The sequence below is a fragment of the Lolium rigidum genome, chromosome 1 (genome assembly GCF_022539505.1).
Source record: "Lolium rigidum isolate FL_2022 chromosome 1, APGP_CSIRO_Lrig_0.1, whole genome shotgun sequence".
In the NCBI taxonomy this organism is placed as follows: Eukaryota; Viridiplantae; Streptophyta; class Magnoliopsida; order Poales; family Poaceae; genus Lolium; species Lolium rigidum.
The window spans coordinates 229,897,742-229,924,425 of record NC_061508.1 but is presented as its reverse complement, the minus strand read 5'-3'; the positions used below and the strand labels follow the sequence as shown (position 1 = coordinate 229,924,425).

At 43.8% G+C, this 26,684-nt stretch overlaps 2 protein-coding genes across 2 annotated transcripts; one reads left to right on the top strand and one right to left on the bottom strand.

The window, feature by feature from the left end:
* The first annotated feature begins 13,873 nt into the window (after nucleotides 1–13,873).
* LOC124691168 (far upstream element-binding protein 1-like) lies at nucleotides 13,874–19,073 on the top strand. The gene is made up of 7 exons (XM_047224438.1): nucleotides 13,874–14,162; nucleotides 14,289–14,530; nucleotides 14,661–14,846; nucleotides 14,948–15,043; nucleotides 15,111–15,182; nucleotides 15,271–15,387; nucleotides 17,667–19,073. The coding sequence occupies exons 1-7, from the start codon at nucleotides 13,916–13,918 to the stop codon at nucleotides 18,786–18,788; spliced, it is 2,082 nt and encodes a 693-aa protein (XP_047080394.1). The 5' UTR covers nucleotides 13,874–13,915; the 3' UTR covers nucleotides 18,789–19,073.
* Nucleotides 19,074–20,373: 1,300 nt separating this feature from the next.
* On the bottom strand, nucleotides 20,374–25,908 carry LOC124655747 (non-lysosomal glucosylceramidase-like). Its single transcript, XM_047194601.1, has 19 exons — nucleotides 25,879–25,908; nucleotides 25,655–25,771; nucleotides 25,159–25,215; nucleotides 24,973–25,043; nucleotides 24,693–24,792; nucleotides 24,519–24,589; nucleotides 24,345–24,445; nucleotides 24,119–24,222; nucleotides 23,970–24,023; nucleotides 23,829–23,884; nucleotides 23,667–23,705; nucleotides 23,437–23,584; nucleotides 23,132–23,313; nucleotides 22,975–23,045; nucleotides 22,815–22,887; nucleotides 22,563–22,624; nucleotides 22,049–22,458; nucleotides 21,140–21,939; nucleotides 20,374–21,056 (listed from the first exon to the last, which is right to left on the bottom strand). Exons 1-19 carry the CDS (start codon nucleotides 25,906–25,908, stop codon nucleotides 20,780–20,782), a joined length of 2,823 nt encoding a protein of 940 aa, XP_047050557.1. The 3' UTR covers nucleotides 20,374–20,779.
* Nucleotides 25,909–26,684: the final 776 nt, after the last annotated feature.

Genomic DNA, 26,684 nt, shown 5'->3' with positions numbered 1-26,684 from the left:
GGGTCACCACAGCTGGTATCAGAGCAAATGCTTTGACCTTAGGATTAAAACCCTTTAAAGGAGACCTATAGGATTGGTAGTGTCTATAGGAAGTGTCTTAGGTGAACCAAATCTTTTTATGACTTGAGATGGATATTCACTTGTGAATAATCCTGATACACTTGAGTCAACATTACCTACCTATCTTTCCTAAGTGAAGTTAGTTAGCTAATCCAAAACATGTAGCACATCAAGTCCTTAAAACAATAGATGAGTAGATCACAGTTGGTATAAAATACATGGTAGTCCAAAGAAAGGATACAACCACAAGGAAGATATCCTATTGGAAGATGTGTACCAACACCTGTTATATTTAAGTAGGAGTTATCCAGAACTGTAATAGGAGTAATATTAAGTGACAAAGATAACTAAAGTATCCTAATAGAAAATGTAGATCAAGTTAAATAATGAGTAAGTAAAATTTATCCAAACTTGTGAAACATTTGATAGTAAGTGATAAATCTAAGTTAGATGAAGTAGTATAGACCATGATGAGTCAATCATGGAAAGTAAGGAAGAGAGTTAGAAATTATAATATGCTTACTTACATGATAGAATTACTAATCATATATGATTCACCTGAGAATCGTTATGTGATGGACTAGAATATCATAAATACTTAGGATGAGTTTGAAAAGAAGTTAGACGCGAAACAATAGAGTAAGATTTGCGTTCCAAAACCATGGGAACTGTGTCAAGTACATCAGAACCTAGTTACATGGTAAGAACATATGAAAGTATATGAGCTATATTTCCATAGTTATGTGTTTAGAATAGCAATGTTAGAACCTAGACATATCATGGGAGATAGTCCTCAATAAAATGAAAGTTAAGTAGTACTTCCAAAGAAAATTATGTTAACCTCAACCATCCCAGACCACTCTGTTTCAAGTTTATCTCATTGCAAATGTGCAATTAAGGTAAATGTTGAGACAAATAGTAGAATCCCATATAATCGTGCTAAGTATCACGATATAAACCTATCTTATGTGGTGTTATATACTACACATCGAGCTCGATGTTTAGAGATGTCTTACTCAACTATTTTATTCAGGCTTATGATGAGGTGTATTATAAGCACAAAGCTGAATCTTCTTGGATTTTATTGGATTTTCATTGTTTGACTAGATCCATACATGAAGTTTGACTTTGATATGCAAATGCATGTTGCAATATCAAGTCTTTACTTGATGCTATAGATCTAGAGGGTTATGGTATTCGTGTGAGGAAGTGACGAATTCTGTATATTTTGAAGACAAGATGAAGGTTCATCAGATAAAGGAAACAAAGTTGTGGGAAGCAACCACAATACTCTGAAGGAAGTGCCAACCAACATTCATGCTTTACCTCAACAGAGGAGTACTTTAGTACCTGAGGAGCATGAAGGTAAGAAATATGGTGATTATGGTGAAGCTGAAGCAGATCCATAGTTATTATAGAAGAGGGAATGCATGGGAAATCACTTAGGATACTATATTCATAGTGTCAGCTAGTGGTTTTCTTGCAACAATAAACCCTCGAAGAAACAAAGATGACCTATGAATCCATAGAAGATATAAGAAGACCATAGTTGGTATCAGAAGATCACAAGTGGTATAGGATCAATACTGAGAGATAAAGTAGAAGATGTCTCGTCCAGTTGATCAGAACCTATAATAGAATCCATTTTTTTTAGATATCAATAGCCACAGTTGGTATAATAACCACAGCTGGTATCAGTTGGTATTATAAATAGTCCACGATTTAATTATTTGTAACAAAAGTTTGTGAACAAATAAAGATCTTGTCAGCCAAATAGCTAGATCTATAATCATTTAGTTGAAGGATTCACATTGGATGTCCACAATTGAGTGGATATACCACAAACATTCTTCGCGAGACCTTAGAAGAGTACAAATCATAAGCTATACTTAGACCAATATTCCAACCATCAATCCAATGGTTGGAAGAAAAGGAGTTGAAGACCATAAGAAAACTCTAAGGGGTAGAGTAAAGATTGAGTTGGATATACAATAACTCAATACTTTGAGCATAATAGAAGAAGAAGGTCCGAACCGAGAGGAAGTTCGATCTTATTTTCATAAGATTGTTGAACAATACCTTCGGAAGAAGGTCGGACCGAAGCTGAGGTTCATACCTCGAGGAAGTAAGAAGTGGATTATAACTTGAGCAAGTAAGTAATATCTACTCAGAAGTACTTAAGCTCAAGTAAGTCAAAGATAAAGAAGTTGGACGAAGGAAATATCAGAGACCAAATAGAGCTCAAGGAGGTCAAAGACTGAAGGGATTTGACCATACCAGAATCAGAGACTACATGAAAGATTCCTTTCATGGAACCTAAATGAATCCAAAGAGTTATGGGTATCAATTATAAACCATGATTGAATGGACTAAATGAGTCTAATCCATTCTTAGGGAAATAAACCATCATGATCATTCCCATAGTAAGTACCTTACTTAGTACCATTACTGCAATTTTGGTAGTAAGGGAAAAACAAAGACTTATTTTATCAAATAGGAGAATGTTATCCAATTAGTCCTCAATTAAGACTGTCAAGACAAGAAGAAGTCTCAATCATTGAATATTCAATGAGAAAGGAAACAAGCTTATAATATTGGAGGAAATCATGGAAGTAAAGGAAGTAATAGTTGTTTGATATCAAACAGTAATGGATTCCAGGAAGAATCTGGACAAAGGATATATTCAATTATATCCAGTGAGATTACCACGGAGTTCGAGAAAAGTCGTAGTCTGCACAAGTCAGATCCACACTTCAGAAACGTGAGAGAGATCAAACTTCGAGGACGAAGTTTAGTTTAAGGGGTAGAGACTGTAATATCCCAGGTAATGGGGTTACAAAAATAGAGGAAACAGATGTGTGCATTGCATTCATGCATAGAAAATCTGGGAATTTTCGCGCTTTAAAGTAAAACAGTCACAGTAACTGAAGTTTCACTTGACCTTGGTGGAATTGAAGTAGCTCATCAAGTCAAGCGCTATAAACCTCAATGTGAACTTTGATAAAACCTTGTTTTGGGTAAAGATAATTTGATCTAAGGGGTTAGATCAAATGGAACTAATAATCAACACAACAACACTTCACTCAATGATCCATTACTTGATCTTATTAAAGATCATAATATGGTAATCTTTGCCAAAACATATAAACATACATCTATTTGGAAATCAAGTAACAATAAATGGAGACACCATTCTTCACTGATCTTTTCCATGTCTTAAACTAATCCATGATCCTACCATGAACCTCATGGTATTCATTTTACTTCATTCTTGGAAACATGACAAGGAGATCCACTCAAGAAATATATATTCCTCTACATTCCATATTGTTGTACATCAAACCTAGAGAGGTGAGAGTTCTATAATAATTATTAAAGAAGCAATAACAAACTTTGAGTTAAACCTTGGATATGTATCCATGTATTCAATTAATCATCTTTAAGAGAAGCCCTAAGATATTATTCAAGTCCTTCCCAAATGAGAGAGACCAATCATACTAATTCTAGCTTTACCTATTTAAGAATCAGAGAAAACCTTTAAATTAAAGTATTAGGAACAACCATTTCATCTTGAAGTGGTGAGATAACCAAATACCAGATGATTATATCATCAATGATTAAGTAGAACACTAACAGAATATCTCAGGCATTCTCCTGGGATATAATTTATAGAGACAACTATAGCCATGTCCACCCAAGAAACAATAAGAGGGATATTATACCTAGTTAATCAAGACAATGCTTGATCATGGAAGTGAGAAACCTAGTTAATAAGAGAGACCTTAGGAAGCCAAACCTTGATCATTATAAATTGAGTGATGATCATAAATCCTAAGAACTTGAGGTAGAGATATTTACAACAAGTTGATCATGCCTAATCCATGATCATGCTCTTGAGGTATGTGAGGATAAGTTAAACCCTACTAGAATAAGAAGATCTCATCCTCACATGAAATTATAGGAAGATCACTAGTAATCAAATCCAGGCTTGTATCCCAACCTTAATTTGTGAACCACTTGGTGATCATAAGTAGAATTCTCCCACATATACATTCCACTTATTCTTCACCTAATAAACAAAAGAGAACCTTAGAGTAAAACTCCATACTTAATATGGTGAAAAACCATCCATCCATATGACCAAAGTTAAATATAAAAAGAACTATAACAACTTTAGTTGCTTTGACAATAGATTAAGGATATAATAGAAATCTATGTGTATAAGATAAAACCAATTCTCAAATCCTTAGTAACTAAAGGAGCACATTAACAACTAAGCAAGTAACCATATTACCTTGGTTAGGGGAAATTAAACCTTAGCACATGCAATATGGTGTCATCCTTTATCTACAACCTAGAAGTATATCTAAACCCTAGTTTTTGTATCACTATGGTGATCACAACATAAACCTAGGCCATAATTAAGATTCAAACCAATTACCATTAGGTAAATATCATTAGGACCCTAGTATGGCACAGTAATAAAATCTTAAGCTTCAATTATTAAACCTGAGAAAAGAATCCTTGTGATCCATCTTAGAGTTAAAACCACATGTGTGGTTATCAACCACTTAATCTTATGAACCAAAACCAAACCCTGATGGAAACAATACCTGCCTTAGGCACTTCCAAATTATAATAATAGTGTACACCTCAAAAGGGGGTGGTAATAGAAATTGTAAAACCTTAATAAAATGTTGCTCATATAAAATAATATGCATGTGATTAAAGTTTTAATTAAGAGATCAAGTCATATTAATTACTTATAAAACACTTAGAGTAGGAACTCTCAACTCTAATGTTTCTAAATAAGTTTGAATTTATAATAAAAAGAAAAGTAAAGTGAAAATATCTATTCATGTCGAATAGTGATTTTGAATAAGATCACAAGTGTGCACTAAAATCTCATATAAAATGCTTGTTCAAAGAGAATACTGATACATTAGTCAGTATACTAGATCTTGATTAAATTAACATAATTAAAAATATCTGCAAATAGAATTGAATCCAAATAGAAGATATAAAACAGGAAAATAAAAACAGAAAAGAAATAAGGAGAAAAACTCACCTGGCCGATTCTGCCCAGCAGCAGCCCAACTGGGGAAGCCCAGAAGCAGCCCATGGCCCAGCTCCACGTCGCAGCCAAACAGCCCACTTACCTCTTCGCAAGGATAAGGCCGAAGACAACGTCTTCGTCTTCGTCTCCGCTTCGTTCGCTTCACAGGAGGTCGCCACCGCGACGGCCAACGCCACGTCCTGGCCGCCGTGCTGACTGCGCGACCACCGACGACCGAGAGAGCGCCGTATAAATCCCGGACCGAAACCCTAGCTTCCAATTTCTCTTCTTCTCTGCTCCAATTTTCCCCAAATTGAAACCCTAGCACCTCCGGCCATCTCTCACTGCCGTCGATTGGGGCATCCCCGGGCCACGCTAAGGACGCCATTCGCATCGCCATGCTCTACTTGCTTCACCTGCGCGAGGAATCGAGACGGAGCGACCTAAATCAACCCCACCAAGCTCCTCTTCTTCACTCCCGGTCATGGACTCCGTCGACCATGGAGCCGCCGTCCGACCACCTTCGACCTCGCCGTCACCTTCTTCGTGATCACGGTGAGCCCCTGCTTCTCTAGGACCCCATAGTTCCGTCGCGCACACCTCCTATCGCTGTCGCTATGCACACCTGTGAGCATCGCCGCGCGACATCGCCGACGAGCAAACTCCGGCGACCAAAATCTAGCGGCGCCACCCTCAAAATGATCGCCACGCCACCCTGAACCTAACCAAACCATCAGCGCGTCCGCTTATGCCCGGGAACGGCGGCGCCGTCGCCGACATCCCGCCGGCAGAGAAACCCCGCCATGTTTTTCGATTTCGACTCGGTCCACGCTTGCGTGGCCGCCACCGTGGACACCTGGTCCACCAGTCAGTGCCTGGGTATAGTTTAGACCGGGTACGTTTAGCTAATTCGTTTGTTTTATTTCAAATCTAATAATTGCTGAAACTTTACATGAATCTATAAAATCCATTTTAACTCAGAAAATTATAAATAAGGTATCAAAATTCTTATAAAGATAAACTCTATCCAATAAAAATATAAAATGAAATTTTTATTTTTAATAAAAATTTAATTATTTAATGCTTGTTATTTAAACCTTTAATTTTAAATGCCAAATTTAATTAAAATTCAATAATTAACAAAAACTTCTAAAATTAATAAAAACCAATAAGCAAATCAGGAAAATAATAAAACTAATTTTTCTTTGCTTATAATTTATTAAATCCTTAATAGGAGGATTTAAATCCTAATCAATAATTACTTTAATTATTAATTCTTAAAAATAATAAAAGGATAAATCCAATATTATTTTAATTTCAAAGTTATTAATAACTTCAACTTTATTAATGAAGTTATTAATACAAGAATTATAGAGTAATTAGGAAACCCTAGTTCCATTATAAAACAAAGTGATAACCCCATAATTTCATGTGGGATCCTAAAACCCTAATGCCATTTAGAACCTAGCTCCACTATTTCATTTGAACCCTAAGTTACTTCTAAAACCTAAACCCTAGCTCCTCACATGTAATCATGGTGTTCTATTTTCATACATAGAATCATAACAACAATTAAATACTTGCCATGCCACCTAAAATTGTAGGAGCCCTATTATCAATAATTTAGTAGTCCATGTAGGCATACCTATCCAACCTAATTGATCAAATAAGGGCAACCAAATGCAAACCCTAGCTCCTATCCTTAGAGATATCAATCTTAATTAACCATGCCTAGCATCACACCATTGTGATGAACCCAAATAGCAATCATGCTTATTATTTATCATTACATCACCATAGTCCACTGAACCCTACAAATACTTCCTAATTATGAACCATCCTATTTAGGAGCCAATCATTCCTTACATAGTGGATCAAGTAGCAAAACCTAGACAACCTCAACCCTAACTGATATACTTCTTATTACCTAAGAAGTATGTTCTTCAAAAGTTATTCTTTTGAAATAAATAAAGAATCATCATCAACCCTGCTTATATGGACCTACAAAACCTAGCCTGGTATCACCAACAAGATATACCACCTTGACAACAACTATTGGTAATTAAGATGTTTAGACTTAATTCAACAATACAAGCCTAGTAGCTGATGAATCCAACTAGGTTGTGATCCATCTACTACTTACTCCGAAGCGATGGAAACCATAGTACACCATAGAACTCCACAAACCTAATTATCATACTTGTTCTTTATTAAAGAACATGTTCTTCAAAAGTTATTCTTTTAAAGTATATGATAATCAATCATTAACCATGCCATATAGTACTAAAACTAACCACTGTTCTTTACTTGTTAACATTATGACAATTATCATTCCTTGTGTGCTCAATTGATTACTATGCTTTATTATCCACCTGTTTATGATCCCAAGTAATCACACCTGAATAAGAACCTTGTATGTGAATCACTCTAAAAGTGCAACACACCCTGAACCAATCATTACAACTCACTGATCCTAAATCATCGGGGTTAGATCACGCTTAGAGCGATTGCATCTCATTCTTATGCATTATTGCATCCTTGCCAATCTTTTAAACATCGTCCTTACCGGACGATGATTGCTATTTCGGAATTTGGAGTTATTGCGTATCGAAGACCTTGCCTGCATAATCTTGCAGCCAAGAAAGGCAAGTTCATCGCTTGCTCATGTCATTTGAGTATTTCTATCAAATTACTTGCGAAGTACTATGGTTATCACTATTGCATAAAAACCAAAACCACTATTTTCATAACTATGAATATGACTATGTGGTGGGCAATGGAACCATGGATTGTGTTGATATGGTGGAGGTTCCATTGCAAGGGTTTATATCCATCTAGGATTAAACAACAAATGTCGCCGATGATTCTTGTGCTCGTAATACCCGTGTTAACCATAAGATCCGGAGTGGGACGGAGTAGTCAAAAGTGTTTCCACCTCTCGTTCATCAACGGATGCGCTTTACCGTAGACACTTGTATCTGTCGGCGGCAAGCGGTAGGCTGGGGAAGCCTTAAGTCCCCACGGCATGATCCATAGACACTTGTCGTTCGAAGAACAAGCGGTAGGCTGGGGAAGCCTTAAGTCCCCATGGTATTGCGGTCTATGATGGGTTGCAGCCACCGGCGTAGGAGTGTATGGTAGAGCCCAGCACTGTTGTCGTGGTCGGGGTCCACCTTGAAATCTACAGGAATAATGGGACCGACGTGGACCCAGGGTCGGCGCATGCAACAACGGGTGGGTGTTCGAGGTAGCGGAGGAACATGATTGGCTAGACCTTATACCGGGCCTCACACCATAGGAAGTGTGGACGGGAAGATCACCCGGTTGGCACCAAGGTTAAGATCTCTTATGGGTAAAGCAACACACCTCTGCAGAGTGTAAAGAACCGTGACCTGTCACTCCCTGTTCCGGGATATGGAACTGCGAACGCGGCCGGAAAGGAGCTCCATGAAGTTCTAGTAAACCGGTGAAGGCTGACGGACATAGTTCTTCTGAATAAAAACAACCTTTTCAAGAAATGGTTATGAAAACCTGCATTAGTATTAGACTTTCTGGTCTAATGCTGTAGCTAGTGCATTAAACACCTCTTTCTTATAATGAACTTGTTGAGTACGCTCGTACTCATCCCACTCTTAAATCCTCTGCTTAGATATGGAGGCATCAAAGGAGGATCTACAATACAACTCGAAGATCGAGGAGTCAACAACTACTTCAAGGGACAGGACACTGTCAGAAGAGTCAAATACTACATCCAACAAGGAGAAAACCTAGATTAGCCATAGAAGGGAACTAGCTTCCTAAACACAGCTCCTATTTAGCTAGAATCTATGCATAGCCTCTATAGCTAGTTAAATACTCTACAACTAGAGTTCGTGATAAGACTAGACCACGAGTCGTTCTTCCGGAGTTTATTTGCGGTTTTACCTCATTGTAAAGTAGGAGGCTGTGATGATCTTATGTAATTGAGTCAATGTTGTAATTCTATAGACATGCCTTGGACCCGCATATGTTTCTGTTGTACCACTCTGAGCGATATAATACTAGTGGAACGGTGTTTCATTGGTGTTATATCAGACTTGCATACTACACCATGCAGTGGTATGCCGGGTCACCACACAAATGAAACGCTTCGTGATGCTTGGTTATTTTTTCCGATCGCTCGCTTCTTTTGGCTCATGCTTCCGCCTATCGATTATGACGGAACTGTCTTGTCCGCTGCTGATCCCATAGACCCGGTGGTTCAGTTTTTTCTACCATAAACCGTTTACGCTTTGAAATCGTGTCACGAGATGGTCTCTGATTCCGCCAGCATGACCGAAATACAATCTAATCCAGGAGAGTAGTTGTATACTCGTACGTACACGCACTGACAGCGGGCGATGGACCCGAATCAAAGATCCAGTTCGAATAGGCTAGTAACTAGATCGATACGGCGGAGCAAATTCCGACCAACATATCCAACCGTGATCATGTGTTGTGTATTTCTGTTCAAATGCAAATTACTTATATGCACACATGTAGGGGGAGTGCCTCTATATTTTGCCATCATGCTTGTCTCTATAGTGATTCTCTTGCAAATTCGTATATTGTCATCAAACACCAAAAAGGGGGAGATTGAAAGAACATATCTCATATTATGTTTTGTGTGTTTGATGTCAATGTATGTGATACACTAATGTTTGTTTAAGTGGTACAAGGATTATATAGATACATTTTTATGTGTGTTGGATGTGGTCAGCTCTGTCAAAAAGAAGCAGCAAAAAGATCATCAGGCCGGATAATCCGGGCCGGATATTTCCAAAATATCCGGCCCCCAGTTTTCGGCTAAGAACTTGAGGTTTTGTGGCTCAGTATGCTTCTGGATAGGGGCCGGACATTTGCCCGGATATTGTCCCGGATTTGTCCCAAGGCCGGATTATCCGGGCCGGACATTTCCGAAATATCCGGCCCCCTCGAAAATGGCTAAGGACCTGAAGAAAAGCAAGTCTGGATAGAGGCCGGATATTTGGCCGGACATTTTCCCGGTTTTGTACCTGAGGCCGGATTATCCGGGGGGCGGATTATCCGGCCCTTACTTAGGCCGGAATATCCGGCCCCCCGGAAGGCTCAACGGCTGGATTTTGGAGAGGGGTATTTATACCCCCTTCTTCTACCTTGCTCCTTGCTCAATCATTGCACAAGAAATCTGCCAAGCTTCACCTCCATTAGAGCCACCTCAAGAAACACAAGATTTGCAAGATCTCCTTCCTCCCCCAACCAAAGCTCTTGATCTTTGGTGATTCGAAGGAGAAGACACCGATCTACATCCTCACCGAAGCGTTTTTCATTTCCCCCTCATTTGTTTGAGGGATCTCATGCTAGTGTTCCTGTTTGGTTCCCTAGTTGATTTGTGTTGATGTGTTGTTGTTGATTGTTGTATTGTTACAGATTTGAGAGTCTCCAATTCAGTTGTGGATGTGTGCCCCAAGAACCTTGTAAAGGCCCGGTTTCCGTCTCGAGGAAATCCCTTAGTGGAAGTGGGCTAGGCCTTCGTGGCGTTGCTCACCGGAGATCTGAGTGAAGCCTTCGTGGCTGTTGGTTTGGCTTTCGTAGCAACCACACTCCTCCAAACGTAGATGTACCTTCTTGCAAAGGAAGGGAACTACGGAAATCATCTCCGTGTCATCGCGTGCTCCACTCTCGGTTACCTCTATCCTATTCTATCTCTTATATTGCGTAGCTATATCTTGCTTAGTTGCTTATCTTGTCATATAGGTAAATTCACTTAGTTGCATATCTAGAGAATTTATCTTTGTGTCAAGCCTAAATTGAAAAAGAACTAAAAATTGGTTAGCACCTATTCACCCCCCCTCTAGGTGCGGCATACGATCCTTTCACAAACTTGTGGGCGGCACCTCTCGTAGCTATCCGAAGGAGGATGCTAGAGCTATTATGTACTTTAAGGAGATGTCTTCGCAAATTTTTACAAATGGTGGTTTGAGGCACTCTATCGTGTACGTACAACTTGTATCCAACGTCAATAGTTTGGAGGGTGCGGCAGGAGTACTCCATCTTTGGGAGTAGACGACATGTCCTCCATTAAAGGTGACGGTAGGATAAAGAGAAAGTTGTGAGGAAAACACAAAAACATTGATGATTAATTTAATGTTGACAACTACAAAACAGATGACTACTCTTGTACAAATTATTTAATATATGTGATGATGTTTTTTGCTCTTTGCGTTACAAGGATGTTGTCTTAAGAGTAGATTTGAAGGTTTGTACAACAATAGTATAAGTAGATCATTTCCATCATACAATGCGATGAGTAGTTGGTAGACGTTGTTAGAGATATATTTGGTATACGTACGGTTTAGGTAGTCTAGGATAGAGATAGATCTTGTGTCTTGTCTTGCACTCCAAGATGATCCCTGTACGCCTATATATACTCGCCCATGAGGCTCAATAATACATCCATCATATTCCGCAATCTCTTCTCCCTCTATCGTTCTACATGGTATCAGAGCGGCACGCTCCTTGACCTAGCCGCCGCAAAGTTTCCGCGCCGCCCCCGGGGAGGTCGATCTCCATGATCTACTCCGGGGGCCGCGCAACCCGTATGAGGGTTCGTCCGCCGATCCGTTGATCCGCTGCCCTCGAGTCTTTTTTTTCCAATCCGTAGATTGGTTTTCTTTTGCTCCGCCGGTCGCTCGACCGGCGTTTTCTTTCGGTTTACCGATCATAGATTGGATTGAGTCGCCCACCGCCGCCGTCACCGCGCGCCTCTACTCCGACAACGGCATCGATCTATACCGGCCATCTTCATCAACCGCGCGGCACGGCCGCACGCGTCACACACGGGACGCCTACGTGCGACGCAGCGAGGCTGTCTCGCCCGCGCGGTCTCCATCGCCGGTCCGTCTTCGCCGTCATCGCCCGGGACATCACCGACAACGTCGCCAACGACTCCAATCTGCGGCACGTCGTCCACGCCATGGCGCGTACGAGCGCCGCCGTCGGTCCGATCAACCGACCGCGCGCACGTCTCCGCCAAGCACGTCCCCGAGCACGCGCCTACCACCGATCGAGCTACGGGCTGCCGCTGCGTCGCCCCTTCGGGTCGCAGCGCCGCCGCCTTTGGTCCACGCCGCTAGCCAACGACGCGCCTTCGAGGCGCGTACATCGCCGGTGGCGTCCCGCCGCTGCACCGACTCGCGCCACTGCAGCCTACGCCGGCCCCTCGGGCCGTGGCGTCGCCGCACGCGGTCGCCCTCGCCGTCCCCGCGCGTCGATGTCCGAGGCCACCACGGCGCCGCCCCTTCGGCGCGGGTCGCCTCCATCCGCGCATGGTCTTCGTCACGCCGGCCGGGTCTTCCTCGCCTACTTCGTGTACCGCCGCCGCGCCCCACCCCGTGTCGCCGGCCGGGCTCGCCAACCTCTTCGAGTCGCGCCGGGCTCGCCGACCACCGCAACGCCCGTCTAGGCGTCCAACTTGACCACCCCTGGTCACCGCTGGGTTCGCCGCCTTCTACGTCTTCGTACACTACAGCTTCGCCGCCAGCGTCCTCGCCTCTTCCCCGACTACGTCACCTGCTACTCTACTCCGACACACGTCGTCGAGACCTCCTCTACTAGTCTACTCCGACATGGCGCGCACTTTGTAATGTTCCCTACCCTCGCATGCCCGGTACTGGCAACACCGGAAGTGCCTTCGTCCCCGACACGTTCCCGAGTCTAGCAAACTCGCGTCGGACGTCTCGTCTTCATCGGCTTCGACAACGTCTTCTTCGGCATCGCCTCTACGACTGCCTCGACCGCGTCACCGACTTCTTCTATGTGTACTCGGTTCTGGCACAACCGAAGTATGCCTTCGTCTCCGACGTGCGCCCGGTTACGGCAAAACTAGGGCCGCGCCTCGTCCTCGACGGCTCGGACCGCCTCGACTCGGCATCGACCATCTCCACGACCGCCTCGACGCGTCTCCGTCACTCTCCTCGCGCACTATGCGCTTGCGGCTTCATGTGCGGCTACCTCGACACCGGCACCCGACGACGACATCGACCACGGCATCCCTCGCGCGGCTACCACGACCAAGGTTGCACCACCCAACGCTCTCGGCTCCTCGACATCGGCATAAGGGCTACCACCTCGCCTGTGCCTCACCAGCTTCCTCTACGGTCCAAGCATCCGCGACGCAACTCCGTCCACGACGCTCCCGCTACGGCTGCGGGGAGTGTCGGCCTTCCGGGGTCCACTTCGGTTTATCTCCGGTCCGACCGTCCGCGACGCTACTGTTGTTCACGTCACTACCGCTACAACTGCGGGGGAGTGTTAGAGATATATTTGGTATACGTACGGTTTAGGTAGTCTAGGATAGAGATAGATCTTGTGTCTTGTCTTGCACTCCAAGATGATCCCTGTACGCCTATATATACTCGCCCATGAGGCTCAATAATACATCCATCATATTCCGCAATCTCTTCTCCCTCTATCGTTCTACAGACGTTCTGCAGTTCGATGTGACTTATTCTGGCTAAGAAGATGATAAACTGAACAATGTTGGTTTTTACGCCTCTAAAACTTACTTAACATGCAAATGCAAAGTGAAAGAGCGGATGCCGACGTATACGCTTTGATGATCGGCTTGCGAACTTTCAAGAAATACGTTTCTCTACACGGTGCGCGTAAAAGCTCTAGCGAAAATACGCCGTGGCCACGCCTTATATGACCAGCCAGGCCAGGACACGGGCTCCCTCTCTCGCACATCCGCCTCCCCAACCAGAACAGACACGAGGCGAAAACCCTCAAACCCTAATCCCCATGGCGGACTCCGACGCGACGGCGCCGCCGCCGGAGGTAGCGCCCGAGGCGCAGGCCCCAGCCGCAGGCCTCTCCGCCGACGCCGCCGCATCCGAGCCTGCCGTCCCCGCGCTGGAAGAGACCGCCCCGGAGGCTGCCGAGGGTGAAGGCGACCACAAGAGGAAGCTCGACGAGGTCGATGCGGGCGCGGAGGCGAACGGCGACGCGGAGGACGCCAAGCGGCCTCGCGTGGACGGCGACGGGGCAGGTGAATCCCTCTATCTGACCTAGGGTTTAGTGTCTCGGTGATGAGGCTGGCTTGTCAATCGTGGTCGGATTGTTTTAAGCTCGGGTTGGTCTGTCCTGATCCGGTCATTGTCTCTGTTGGGACCAGATGCGGAAAACGTTGAGGCCTCCGATAAGCCTGAGGAGCAAGCCCCTGCGGCTGCTCAAGGGGTGGCAGATGCCGAGAACGGCAAGGCTGCTCCTGATGCGGGCTTGCAGGCAGGCTCCGAGGACAAGCCGCTGGAGGCCGCAGCAGACACCGTGACTGAAGCACCGCTGCAGCAGCAAGGAGGTGATGCAACCGGTGTGGTGCAGGAGACTACACGGCTAATTGAGGTGCCCAATACCAAGGTACGGTTGATGTTGATAATATACTCCGTGCGAAACTTAAGAGAAACATAGATAGATAGCATCAAACACAGATAAGAACACGTGTGAACCGGAATGTAACGTTTTATTCTTATTCTGGAAATTCGTGCAGGTCGGTGTTCTGATAGGAAAAGCTGGTGAAACGATCAGAAACCTGCAAGTGAGCTCAGGCGCCAAGATCCAAATCACAAAGGATGCAGATGTTTCTGCAGAGGCTGTTACTCGTCCAGTGGAACTGGTTGGAACTCTTGAAAGTATTAACAAGGCTGAGCAGCTTATTAAGAGCGTTATAGCTGAGGTATGCTAAACATATATGGTGCTTGTTAGTTGTTGACTTAAGCTTTATTTCTGTTAATGGAAGTTACATTGCTAATGCTTGCTCCAATGCATCTGTTCCAGGCTGAGGCTGGTGGTTCCCCTGCCTTGATAGCCAAGGGTTTTGGGTCTGGACAGTCAGGTTCAGAACAGTTTGAGATGCTTGTCCCTGATAATAAGGTTAGGTTTCAATGTTTGTGAGGAGTCAAACTATTTCATTTGCTTAACCGACTTAATTATTTGCTAGGTTGGTTTAATTATTGGAAAAGGTGGCGAGACAATAAAAAACCTGCAAACTAGATCGGGTGCTCGAATCCAGGTAGATAACTTGAGTGTCATGTTGGCATTATTAACAATTGTAGCTTATGTTATCCAAGGTTTGAGGTTGGCAATAAATGTTTTTGTAGTTAATTCCTCAACATCCTCCTGCCGGTACTACATTAACCGAAAGGACTGTGCGTGTTACTGGCAATAAGAAGCAGATAGAAGCTGCAAAAGAACTGATTAAACAAGCTATGAATCAGGTGATGTGATCCTGCTCTGTGCTTTTTGTTGTTCAATTATTTTGCTGCGATGAAGTCACTGATGCTAGAGGGTGATATGATTCTGCTTTATGTTTATTCATCCATCTGTGCTGTGATCAACTCAGTATGCTACATGCTTGTCAATTGACCATGTCCATTTGTGTTGCGATCAACTTTAGGATGCTTACCACTCTTACCTTCCTGCTGTGACCAACTTAGTGTTATGAAGTTTGTGTATTTATGTTATATGATATAAAATCATATCATGAGGTACTGCCTGTGTATTTTATTGCTACCTTGGTCTGGTCGTTACACATATCTTTGGGCTGTGGTACAATTTTCGTTAATTATATGTTATTCACTGTGCTATATACTACTAATAAAGGGGATCTATTTTGTTCTCTTTTGTACCTTTTAACTTATTTGTCAATTTGGATTGACTTATTAATTAATAAAACTGGTGATGTTTGGAGGTTATTCATTTGGTTGGTTATTGTTGTAAAACATGTTTTTTTGTATACATAACTGAAAATCTGTCCTAGTTGTCGCTGTATTCATACCACCTCCACATCTAGTATACCTGACCTAAGGTTGGTTGTGTATGAGAACACTTTAGCAAAAATGCATTCTTCATTTGAAAACAATGTGGGAAATATTCTGTCAGTTGATCATGTTTCGGGGTGTTGGATTTTTTCCCCATCATGGAAACTGAATGATTATAGACTAATCTGTGTTTTCTACAATGGACTATCAGTCTTGAATTATAGGAGTGCATAATTGGACTGGAAGGTAAGTCCATTGTTTGCTCTATTTTCCTTGATCGATCAATCAGTCAGTGGCATGCCACCGCTTTTTAGGATTTGTAGTAGTTTCACCCACATCATTTTTTGTGGGGATATTTGTTATTAGAGCATCACCAATAACCCTCAAATATTTAATATTGTATTTTTATTTCTCATTGATATCTCTGCGTACCATGATTAAATTGTATTGTGCTCAACACTGGCTCATCTAGCTACTGTGATTTTCATGACATAATGTACGTCACCAATTGTATGGAAATAAAATTGAATCTCAAAAAATGTTCCAAGTTACAGGTAATAATGAAAGTAGTTTGTAGTGTAACTACTTCACAATTTTTGCAGTTCATATTAAGACTTATTAAACTTGGTGTATTAATTGAATTCACAGTGGTGTTCGTAACTCACCATAAACATGGGAATATTTAACCGAAAGTATAGCGCATGCTCCATTTGCTGAATGCTTTAGCATGATCCTTGTCTTTGGCTTTGCAATTACTCTGTACACATGGTTTGGCCAATTAGCTTCTTGCTAACTGCTAGATAAAGATCCGATTCTGTTTCCTACATCAGAAGTCATAGCTGACACATCAGGTTCTGTCCCTTCCAGTTTCCATGAATTATCTTTTGTTGAAGGTGCCAATTTGGAGTTGGCTGGGTGTCCTAATGCAGATTCAGCTAGGCTTTCCTGATGGGGTCATCTCCTTCATCCATTGCATGCACAGATGAGGGATATTTGATCATTATCCCTTGCCCTTGCATGTGTTTTGTAGTTGGGTTAACTGGTAAGGTTGCTTATGGCCGAAACAGAAAGAAAAAACAATGCGGCATTGGAAGACTGCACCAAATGTATCATTGCCATGACAAGGATACTGCATCACCATGTCTAGGTTTGCTAAACTAAATTGTTTGCGACTCTTGTCTATAGAACCGCTTCCTCTATAGCTGAAAACTGTGTTTTCTTCTCACATCACTTGTCTTAGTTTTCTGATGTGTTACTCACAACTGCAATTCCTGTCCCTTTAGGAAGTTGGGGCCAATTAACATGTGCTATCATGTTGTGCTTTGTATGTCATCACACCATGTTCTTGAATATTTGAAAACATTGTTTCTTTAAACTTGTGAAGCTTTTGTTGCCTTATTTGCACTAAAGATCTTGTTGATATTTGCATTGTGTTATCAGTGTCTCCTCATTGACATTATTTGTTTATTATGTACCATGGTTCAGATGCCATTGCCCCTTGTTAATCTTTTCGCTCTAGATCTCCTGAGAAGTCATTGAAATGTTTAAAGATGTTAATTGTCATCTTTCTCTTGGTAGACTACTTCATTTGATTGATGTTCCTATCAAGTTCATGCAGGTTATTGTTGTACACCGTTGCTATGCATACTTGCAGTTATCCTCTACAATTCTGTATTAGTGCCCTTTGTTAGGTTTTGAACTGCATTATCTGGTTTTTAACATCCTTTCTTGAACAGGCCTTTCCAAGAAATACAACTCAGACTGGTGGCTATGGGCCGCAACATCACCATCCTCAGAGTCATGGTGCAGGCTCTCAGTGGGGGCCACGGTCTCAGCCACAGCAGTATGGATATCCACCAAGGGGTCCTCCACCTCAGAATGCGCCATACTCTCAGCCGCCCTATGGTGGCTATCCACAGCAGCCTCCTCCAAGAGGTGGCATGGGCTGGGATCAGAGGCAGGGTCCCCCGCCTCATTCTTCACACCAGGGTGGTGGTTATGACTATTACAAGCATGGATCTCAACCATATGAAAGCCAGCCACCAAACTACCCTCCTGGACCAGGTAACTACAACAGTTATGGGCCACCATCAGCTCCAAGCTATGGACAACCTCCGTATCCGCAGTCTGGACCTCCACAGAACTATGGCCCTGGATATGGTGATCCTAGATACAGCGCTCCTGCACCAACCCAGTACTATGGGCAGCCACCAGCGGGTCCACAGCAAGGCTACCCTCAACAGCCAGATCCTTATGCCAGACCTCCATATGGTGGACCTGCACAATGGCCACCCAGAGGCGGCGCTCCTGCAGGAGATGGTGCTTACCAGGCGCCACCTCCTGCGTCTTATGCTCCACCAGCTCAGCAACCTCCTGCTTATGGTCAGACATACCCAGCAACCGGACCTGATGGGTATGCTCAACAGGGTTACCCACAGCAGGGTAGTCAAGCGCCGGCAACGTATGGTCAGAGTGCTCCGGCAGGACCAGGGTACAGTCAGCAAGGTGGCTATGCACAGTATCCTCCATCACAACCTGCATATGGTGGCGATCAATCAGCTCAAAACAGTGCCAACTACGGGTACCAGGCAGCTCCAGCTGATCCCAACTATGCCAATGCTGCCTACCCACAGTCGGGATATGCTGCTGCACCAGCAACTGGGCAGCCTGGATATGGTCAGGCAGGATACACCCAGCCACCTGCAAATCCGCCAAGTTATGATCAGTCAGCGCCACCACCAGCCGCTGCTCAAAGCGGTTATGCTGCACCCCCTGCGAATCCACAGCCTGCTGTTGCAAAGGGCGTGTCACCGCAGCCTGCCGCTGCTGCTGGATACGGCGGGCAGTGGACTGCATGAGTTCAGTTTCTGAAGCCCGGCTGATAGCAAGATGCAATTGAACGCCATGTTTTGTCTCTTGAGCACCATCCTCTGTCGTGAACTGTAAGCTCCAGGCGTATAATTGTTCTGCTGCATCTCTGTAGTACCTAGTAGATGGTTACCACAGCTTTGAACTTCCTATTCAGCTGAGAAGAGAACCTTGTTAGGTTATAACTGTAATTTCTGGATATCTTTTCAGTTCGCTTTGTCTGCACTTTGCTTGCTGATGCAATCGTTTCTGTTATGGAAATATGTTTCTTGGAATCATGCTATGACGCTCTTAGGTAATTTAATACTCATCAGACTAAACTGCAACATTAGAACCAATAGGCATGGAATGCAAGTACACGTATATTACATATTCTAGTGTGGCAATTGCTCTTTGCTCTACTTAATAGAGCATTTTGAACTCAAATTGCAACTGGACGGACAATCACACTCTTCAAGGCCTCGCACAACGCCATATTAGCTAGAAGATATAGATCGAAGTGATGCCTCTCGGAGCTCAATTTTAAGTGATATTATCCCACTGAATTCCGAAGATCGTCACTGAAGACGTTCGGAAACATCATGGATTTGAATGAGTGTCGGCTTTAAAGAGGAGCCGATCGGCATTCCCCTGTCATCCCATGCCTACTTCACCCAGCACATTAGGCATCACAGGAGTGACGATCAGAGCCGGAAGGGGCTGCATCGCACCTTCATGTGCAAGTAGAGACAGGCCTCACCTGCGGTGCTCGAGCTCTTCTTTCTATAGCCTTCTCTCCTGAACAGCGTCTCCTATCTGGGCTGCTCCGCCTTGCTGCGTCTTTTCATCCCCAACGCCTCCTTCTCTCCTCCTCGGCTCCACCTAAAGCACCATGAAAGATCGTGATCATACCATCAAGCTCTCGGACGGAACAGGCAACATCACTACAGGCCGATCGGGAAACAAGTTCAGTCGATGACGTGTTTATTTCAGATTACCACGGTATCTTGAATACTGTAAGTAAGTGTGCAAGAAAACAGTTCCACCGTTTCTGTACTACCTTGGAAGTGAGGATTGAATTTGTGAAAAGAAATGAATTATCTCCCACCCGCCGTTTCCACGGTTTCAGTTTTTTGCACACCCTTACCCGTAATTTTACTACTCGTAACTACAATATTTATTTGATCCAAACAACTGAAATCATTTGAAACTGTAGTTTTTCAGAAACTATTTCCAAAATAGCTTTTTAAAAAACTTTGAATCCAACCGGGGCTTAACTGTCAAAACATCGCCTTTTTCCAGAAAAAACTTCTTCCAAAAGAAGAACAGTTTTTTTACACCACCAATTTGTTTGCTCAAAATAACCAGGCTGACAACCTTCCCCTGTGCGGTATCCAGTCAAGCCCCAGGACATACTGAGCGAGTATAATGTCCATACTCCATACATTCTAGTACAGTAGAAAAGTTGATCCACACTTTGAGGTGTATTGCAGGACCAAAATTTAGGAGCACCGAGCAGTTTATATTCAGATTGAATTATCCGTGGTGGGTTGGTCCAATCTACATGCTACCAGAACAGCCACGCAAAGATCTTGACTTAATGAAGAAAATTTAGACTTTCAAAGGAACTTATGGGGCTGATTTGGTCAATCACTTGGGCCTCTGTTTGTGACAAGACTTAGACACATCTTCTCTGTCATGAATCAACACAGCCACACAGGTTATATCTTCAGCCGCACATACAAATGGATGTAAATCATGTAGAAAAGAACTTGTATGTCCAGGTAAAGGAGGCATGGCAAAGCGATAGTATCATCCCAACGGTAAAAGAACCAATCTTTTATTCTGGAGGACCAAGAACACTCCAACGGCACCCCTCACGCCCATTTCTGTTCATTGACCGATGGATTTATTCGTGAAACTACCATCATTCTTTCATGCCCTGCAAAAGAAAAACATCACCCTTTCAGACTTGTTGAGTTGCACGCTTGCACTCCAAGAATCATGCTGGGAACACCAACTGCCGGATAATATGGCATAGAGCCCGGAGGAATCCCTCGTGTTCAACTTCCTCAGGAAGCCTCAGCATGCTCGCCACCTTCTCAAACTTCTCCTGCCCAATGGAGGCATCCCCAGGTGAGGACAGCGGCCCGAGGTCCTCGTGGAGCTCCGGCGGCGACAACGCCCACTGCATAGCCCAGACAGAGAGGGGCCGCATGTAGTGTAGCCCACGGTAGCCACCCTCCGCCGTCCATGCCTCCGTCGTCTGGAACGCATACCTGCATATTAGTTAGATTTACTCACTGTCAGTCACTCGTCATGGGGTTCATTTCAGTTTTCAGGCGCGGTTCGGTGTACTGACCCGAAGCCATCTTTGGACCAGCTGGCGTCGTGAACACCCTTGGCCGTTCGGAACGCGGCCTCCAGCATGCCCTCGTGGATCATGCCGGCCGCGACGGCGTAGGTGGTGCCCGACCATATCTCCTTGGACTGCGTCGACGACATGTCGATGGTGCCGTCCGGCCGCATCCCGTTCACCGCCCCGACTGTCCCACCCTTCACCCGCATGACGTTGTAGTCGAGCACCGTCCCCAGCGCGCTCCGGGCCTTCTCCTCCTCCACGACCGGCTCCAGGCCGCACACGTGAGCATACCATTGCCCGGCGAGCTGGTCTGCCTGGATGGAGGAGCTAGTCTTGCCACCGCTGTTGTCGTAGTTGAAGTAGGTGCCGTTCCAGAGCTCGTCATTGTACACGCGCTTCGCCCTTTGGTGCCGCGCGCGGAAGTAGCACTCGGTGTCTCCATCACCGACGATGCGTGCCATGGCCGCAGCGGCCTGCAGCGCCACGACCCAGATCCCGCCGGTGTAGGCGCTTACTCCGGACACGGACCATAGGTCGTATGTCTGGTCAGGGCGGCCCTCGTTCTCGATCATGCCATCCCGGTCCCGGTCAAACTGGTCCATGTAGGCCATGGCCAGGTACACTGCCGGCCACGTCGCCCTAGCAAAGCCAACGTTGCCTGTTGCGACAACGTCCCGGTAAATCTGCAGCACAAACTTCGGGTTGAGATCCTTCCAGCGCGACGGGTCATGGATCATGTAAGCGTTCAGCTCAAACCACGGGTCATTCAGCCCCATGTCGTGCGGCACCGATCCAAGAACCTGCACATTGTTTTGTTCAGGTGAAGGTCGTCAGGTGAAACTCTCCCACTGTTTTTCTCAATAAAAAAAATGGCAGGAAATAATAAATGGCGCCACCGCACTCGCATACCTTGCGTGACACGGTCTTCCCGTTTAGGGTGCGCATAGGGCGGGGGTCGTGGAGGAGGACGGCCCTAGCAAAGTCCCGCTGGAGGCTGAGTTCGATCTTCGGGAAGAGAGAGAGCAGCGCAAAGGAGGCATAGAAGTGGACCTCGTAGGTGTTCCACATGTGGTACTCCATCCCCTCCAGGTACAAGAACTGCCCCACATTCTCCTCGCTGTCACCCAGCAGTGCTGCACCAAATGCTGCGGCCGAGTGCAGATTCTCCGTCACGGATGTCATCTCACGCAGGACGCCATCCGCCGTGGTCTTGCTCGTGCCGGTGGCGGTGCCCTGAAGGTCTGTGTGGAACACGTCAAGGGAGAATGGCTCAGTCCCCGTCCCGGATGAGGCAACGCTGATCTTTGGAGGCAGCCCATCTGCGTCCCTTGTCATAGAGATGTATGGTCAGTTCCATTCTAGGAAATTTGTAGTATAAGAGATCAGAACGTTGCTGAGAGGAGATCCGCAAATTCGCAATCACCTGTCCATATGGTGCCTCCAGCATTCAGATAGTAAAGTTCGTTGAACAGTGCAATCGGATACCTGAAGACAGTTATGACATTAGTTGTTAAAGATTAGAGGCATATGGTGTCAAGATTACAATATCAATACCAATTTTTTTTTAGCACCAATCAGTTTAGGTACTAAGTCTATAAATTACTTCTTGCCTAGTGATTTTATACCCTGGAAGACTCTGGAGAAAACTCTGAAGAGAGTAGTACGAAATGATTACCATTCAGGCAGCCTTTTGTCTTGCAGAATAGGTCTCTGCCACTCTTCAATTTTAGACTCCCAATCCATGTGTTCTACATTGAGAGAAGGAATAGCATATGAGCATCAGAATTCTGCAACAGCGCTTTTTTCCCCTGTGTCTAACAGTCAACAGATCTTACCAAGAAGGGCATCATGAGCCAAGCTCTCTGCAGCTGCATCTCGATTGAAGCCATAGAATTTGGTGTACCTCCTGTTCCAGAATACCATGTCAGCGACAAGGAAAAATAGCTAATACTAGTAAACCATGCAGATTCAGCAAATATGCAGGCACATCACCTGTGATACGTTTTCCGGTCTGGGAACTTGACCTCGGGGCAGGACCACGACACCGCAAAGGACACCACGCGGGTTCCCCCAGCTGGCACCGTGGTTGCTGACGCAACAGCTGCTCCAATGGATGATCCAGGCTTCGACACCCTTGGCCCTTTGTCGGTGCGGGCTTCGTTGAAGGAACCATGCTATGTGCAGCAGATGTGCAATGATCAGAATATTACATGTTCAGAGAACATTGGCGCAAGTTGCGAACGAACTGGGTGGATGCTGACACGTGTTAAAGGTTGTGCATATGCTGTAAATAGTACCTTCTTGATCTCCTCCCACATGTTCTTCGCCGTGAAGTCGCCGGAGTTGGAAGATCCCATCGTGAAGAAAGGGCAGTCTGTGACACGGATGTCCTCTGTTTCTTGAGATGCGATTGCAAATGTCACTGGTGGGTGCCCATCCGCAGTCCTACATTTGTGTCATCTCAAGTTCACTGTTACATTAGAGTCTTTATCATTTGAAGTTCTGCACAATGAACTATTTAACATACCTGTGATGGAGAAGAACCCCATGCACACCATCACGCTCTCTGTGCAAGAACAAAGAGTACAATGGAAAGAAAATAATTAAGGTTGTCAGGGAGATTGATGCAAATGGCATGAAATAGAATTTGTGACGAAACAAAAGACAGACGATATTTGACGTTCATTACATCATCTTAGAGTTGGTGTGATTTCCTGTCAGCTCTGATTGCCCACCAACAGAATTCTAGATAAAAAAAGAAAGGTCAGTTATTCACTCGAAGATGCTTTATCTTTTCATTGAAAGAGTAAAATGTTTGGCTTAAACTTACAGCCCATGTGAAGAGTAAAGTTACATCCGCAGCTGTGCTCCCAGAATTATGCACCTGTAAAACTCGGCAGCAGAAGTAAAAGAAGGAGTATCTCAATTAGCATCAATTACATTTGCAGCAGATAAAGAAAAAAATAGTAGAAGCTATACCGTAAAGGTGAAAACTGCAACAGGGAAGCTGCTCTCCCTGTAGTTGTGAGGGAGGAATGGTGATATCTGACGGCAGGTGATTTTGATTTCAGGGTCAGGTTCGCCTACGTTGCAATTGTGTTATCTTAATCAGTAATGGTGTACGTGATAACTTCTTCAGATAACTGACATGTATCTATCAGATAAGAGATAAAACTGCATATGGAACTTTATTGCAGTAAATTACCATCATATACTGTCCAAGATCTTGGAAACAAGGCATGGTAAGTGCAATTCTTCTCCTTAAGTTTCCAGTCCCAAGATCCGATAGCGGCCTTATCAACTCCCCTGCAAGTATGCATAATGAACGAAATCTCTGGATGAGTGGTCAGAAATAAGATTGTTGAGATTCAAAGCTTACTTGAGGTCATCAGCACTGGGTGCGGACAACACTGTGGAGTAGCTCTTTCCGTTGGGACGTGAAATAAAAGCCTAGACAAGTGAATAGTGGTAATCACTAATTAGATGTTTCTTTACAGTTAAGAGTGACAAGAGGCATTGCAAATCAGGAAATGGAAGAGTAAAGTATAGTTACTGAAAACTGATTTGCAAGGATAAGCTTTTCTTCATATAATGCTGGGAATATCTGAAAATGCTGAAAATACCCTCTGTAGCTTCTCCCGATGCTTCCTGCACTGATAACATGATATGTTTTGAGAACAGAACTGTATCATCCAAAGTATAATCAGCTAGAGGAACATATCCGAGTTAAAATCACCAAGGCAAGGTTAAATGTGACAGCAAAGCTTATTCCTCCTGATGTATATGGAGGTTAATTAATTTAGAATCTGCAGAGAAAAGGCCAAAGTATTTACCCTATCCCACCAAGGGGTAGGCCACGGCAGCAGTTGACATTCCATTTCCTGAAGATATCATAGATTGTATCCTTCACAGGTGAAGAATTGTTTGTTAAGTTCGGTGACAAGGCAGAGTAAATTTACTTCAATGCTTGAAGTAAGAAGAATGACGATTGATGTATTTTATAAATGTTCAACACTTACTCGGCCTTTTCCCTTTTCTTCGGCATTTATCATCACTCCCTTGAGAATCATGGGTATCTGCAGTACCACCAGAAGTGGTTAGCGTTAAGTCCACAAATGAAGTAACATACGTATACTTAGTACTCAACGCACAAAAATAATGTTCTTCGACCTGTCAGTTGATGATATGACTGGGCATACCATTTGCAGCAGATATCATTAGCAACAGTGACAGGTTTTTCTTAATGAAACACTTGGTGAAGGCCCTCAAACAGAGTATTCTTTCGATGCTTTTGAACCATTTTTGCCTCATTTTTCAAACGAATAAGTTTTCAAACTTTAACCACATCCGACCTCCAAACACAATGTCTCCTTGTGTAGCGTCGACCAGGAGGTGTGAGATGTGGTTTAAGTTTACTAATTAGTACGTTAAGAAAAAGGCGCACAAAAGGGTCACATTCTTCAAAATATACTCACACAGAAATCTTGGAGATATAGAGTATGTTCAAATACTTACAATTGATACCACATCATGCATGGTCATGCTAAACATTTCAATCTTCTTTCCTTCGTCATCAAATTTCCTTTGCCAAGTTCTTGTCGCTGGTTGTACACAATTGATTTGTGAGTGCGTCTAAAGTTAAGGAACATTAGTATCATGCTAGTTTACTGTGGCAAAGACATTACGGATTGAAGCATGTGTAAAGAAGAGCCTTGATAAAAAAAAAACCCTGCCCTTACATCTGTTTGCTCTAACTCTGAAGTTCCCATCTTGGTATGGATATTGTTTGGGTTGAGCTATACTGTTCTTTCTCTGTAAAGAAGGCATGCACAGTTAGAACAGAAATAGCCGAAGATAAGCCTCCTACATTGAAAAGGGCCTGAATCAAGATCCAGTTTACTGATCTATGATAAGTTTTGTAGGCATATCTTGTTTCATGACAATATCTATTTGGAGATCATTGTGTAACAGATAATGAATATTGTGATGAAAGTTTGGGATTTCAAAGAATCAAAATGCGAAAAACACTGACACCTCAGATTTCATTTGCACAAATATCTCTGTATTCAAACTAACCATTTCCCTTCTCCAAGAAAATAGAACCATTTTGAGTAGGAAATAATCGATTAAAATCATGTGGTCCAACATTCAACTTTCAAGCAACTACAGATAACTAACAAAGCGAGGAGAACAACAGTACCTGGATCTAAATGCGTCCACTCTAGAACACCTGCATTGCTTGGCTCTGATCCTCAGCTTTGCTTTATAGAACTCAATCACTCAAACATGTGCAACAGTGGGTCTTATTGTTAAACAAAATAATCCCCTTTTTTAATTCTTGTGTGTCAGCGTAGTTAAATAATGCTGTCCTTTTTGTTCCCTTAAATTAAGGATAATAATAACATATAGTATGGGTACAGATCACTGCTAAGGTCACTTACCTGTTGGGGTTGCCAATCAGAAACCTCGCCTTGTATTGTTATTTGTTCTGTTCGATAGCCTTTTATTGTCTTAACCCTATGATTATATAGGAGCTGGACTCCAC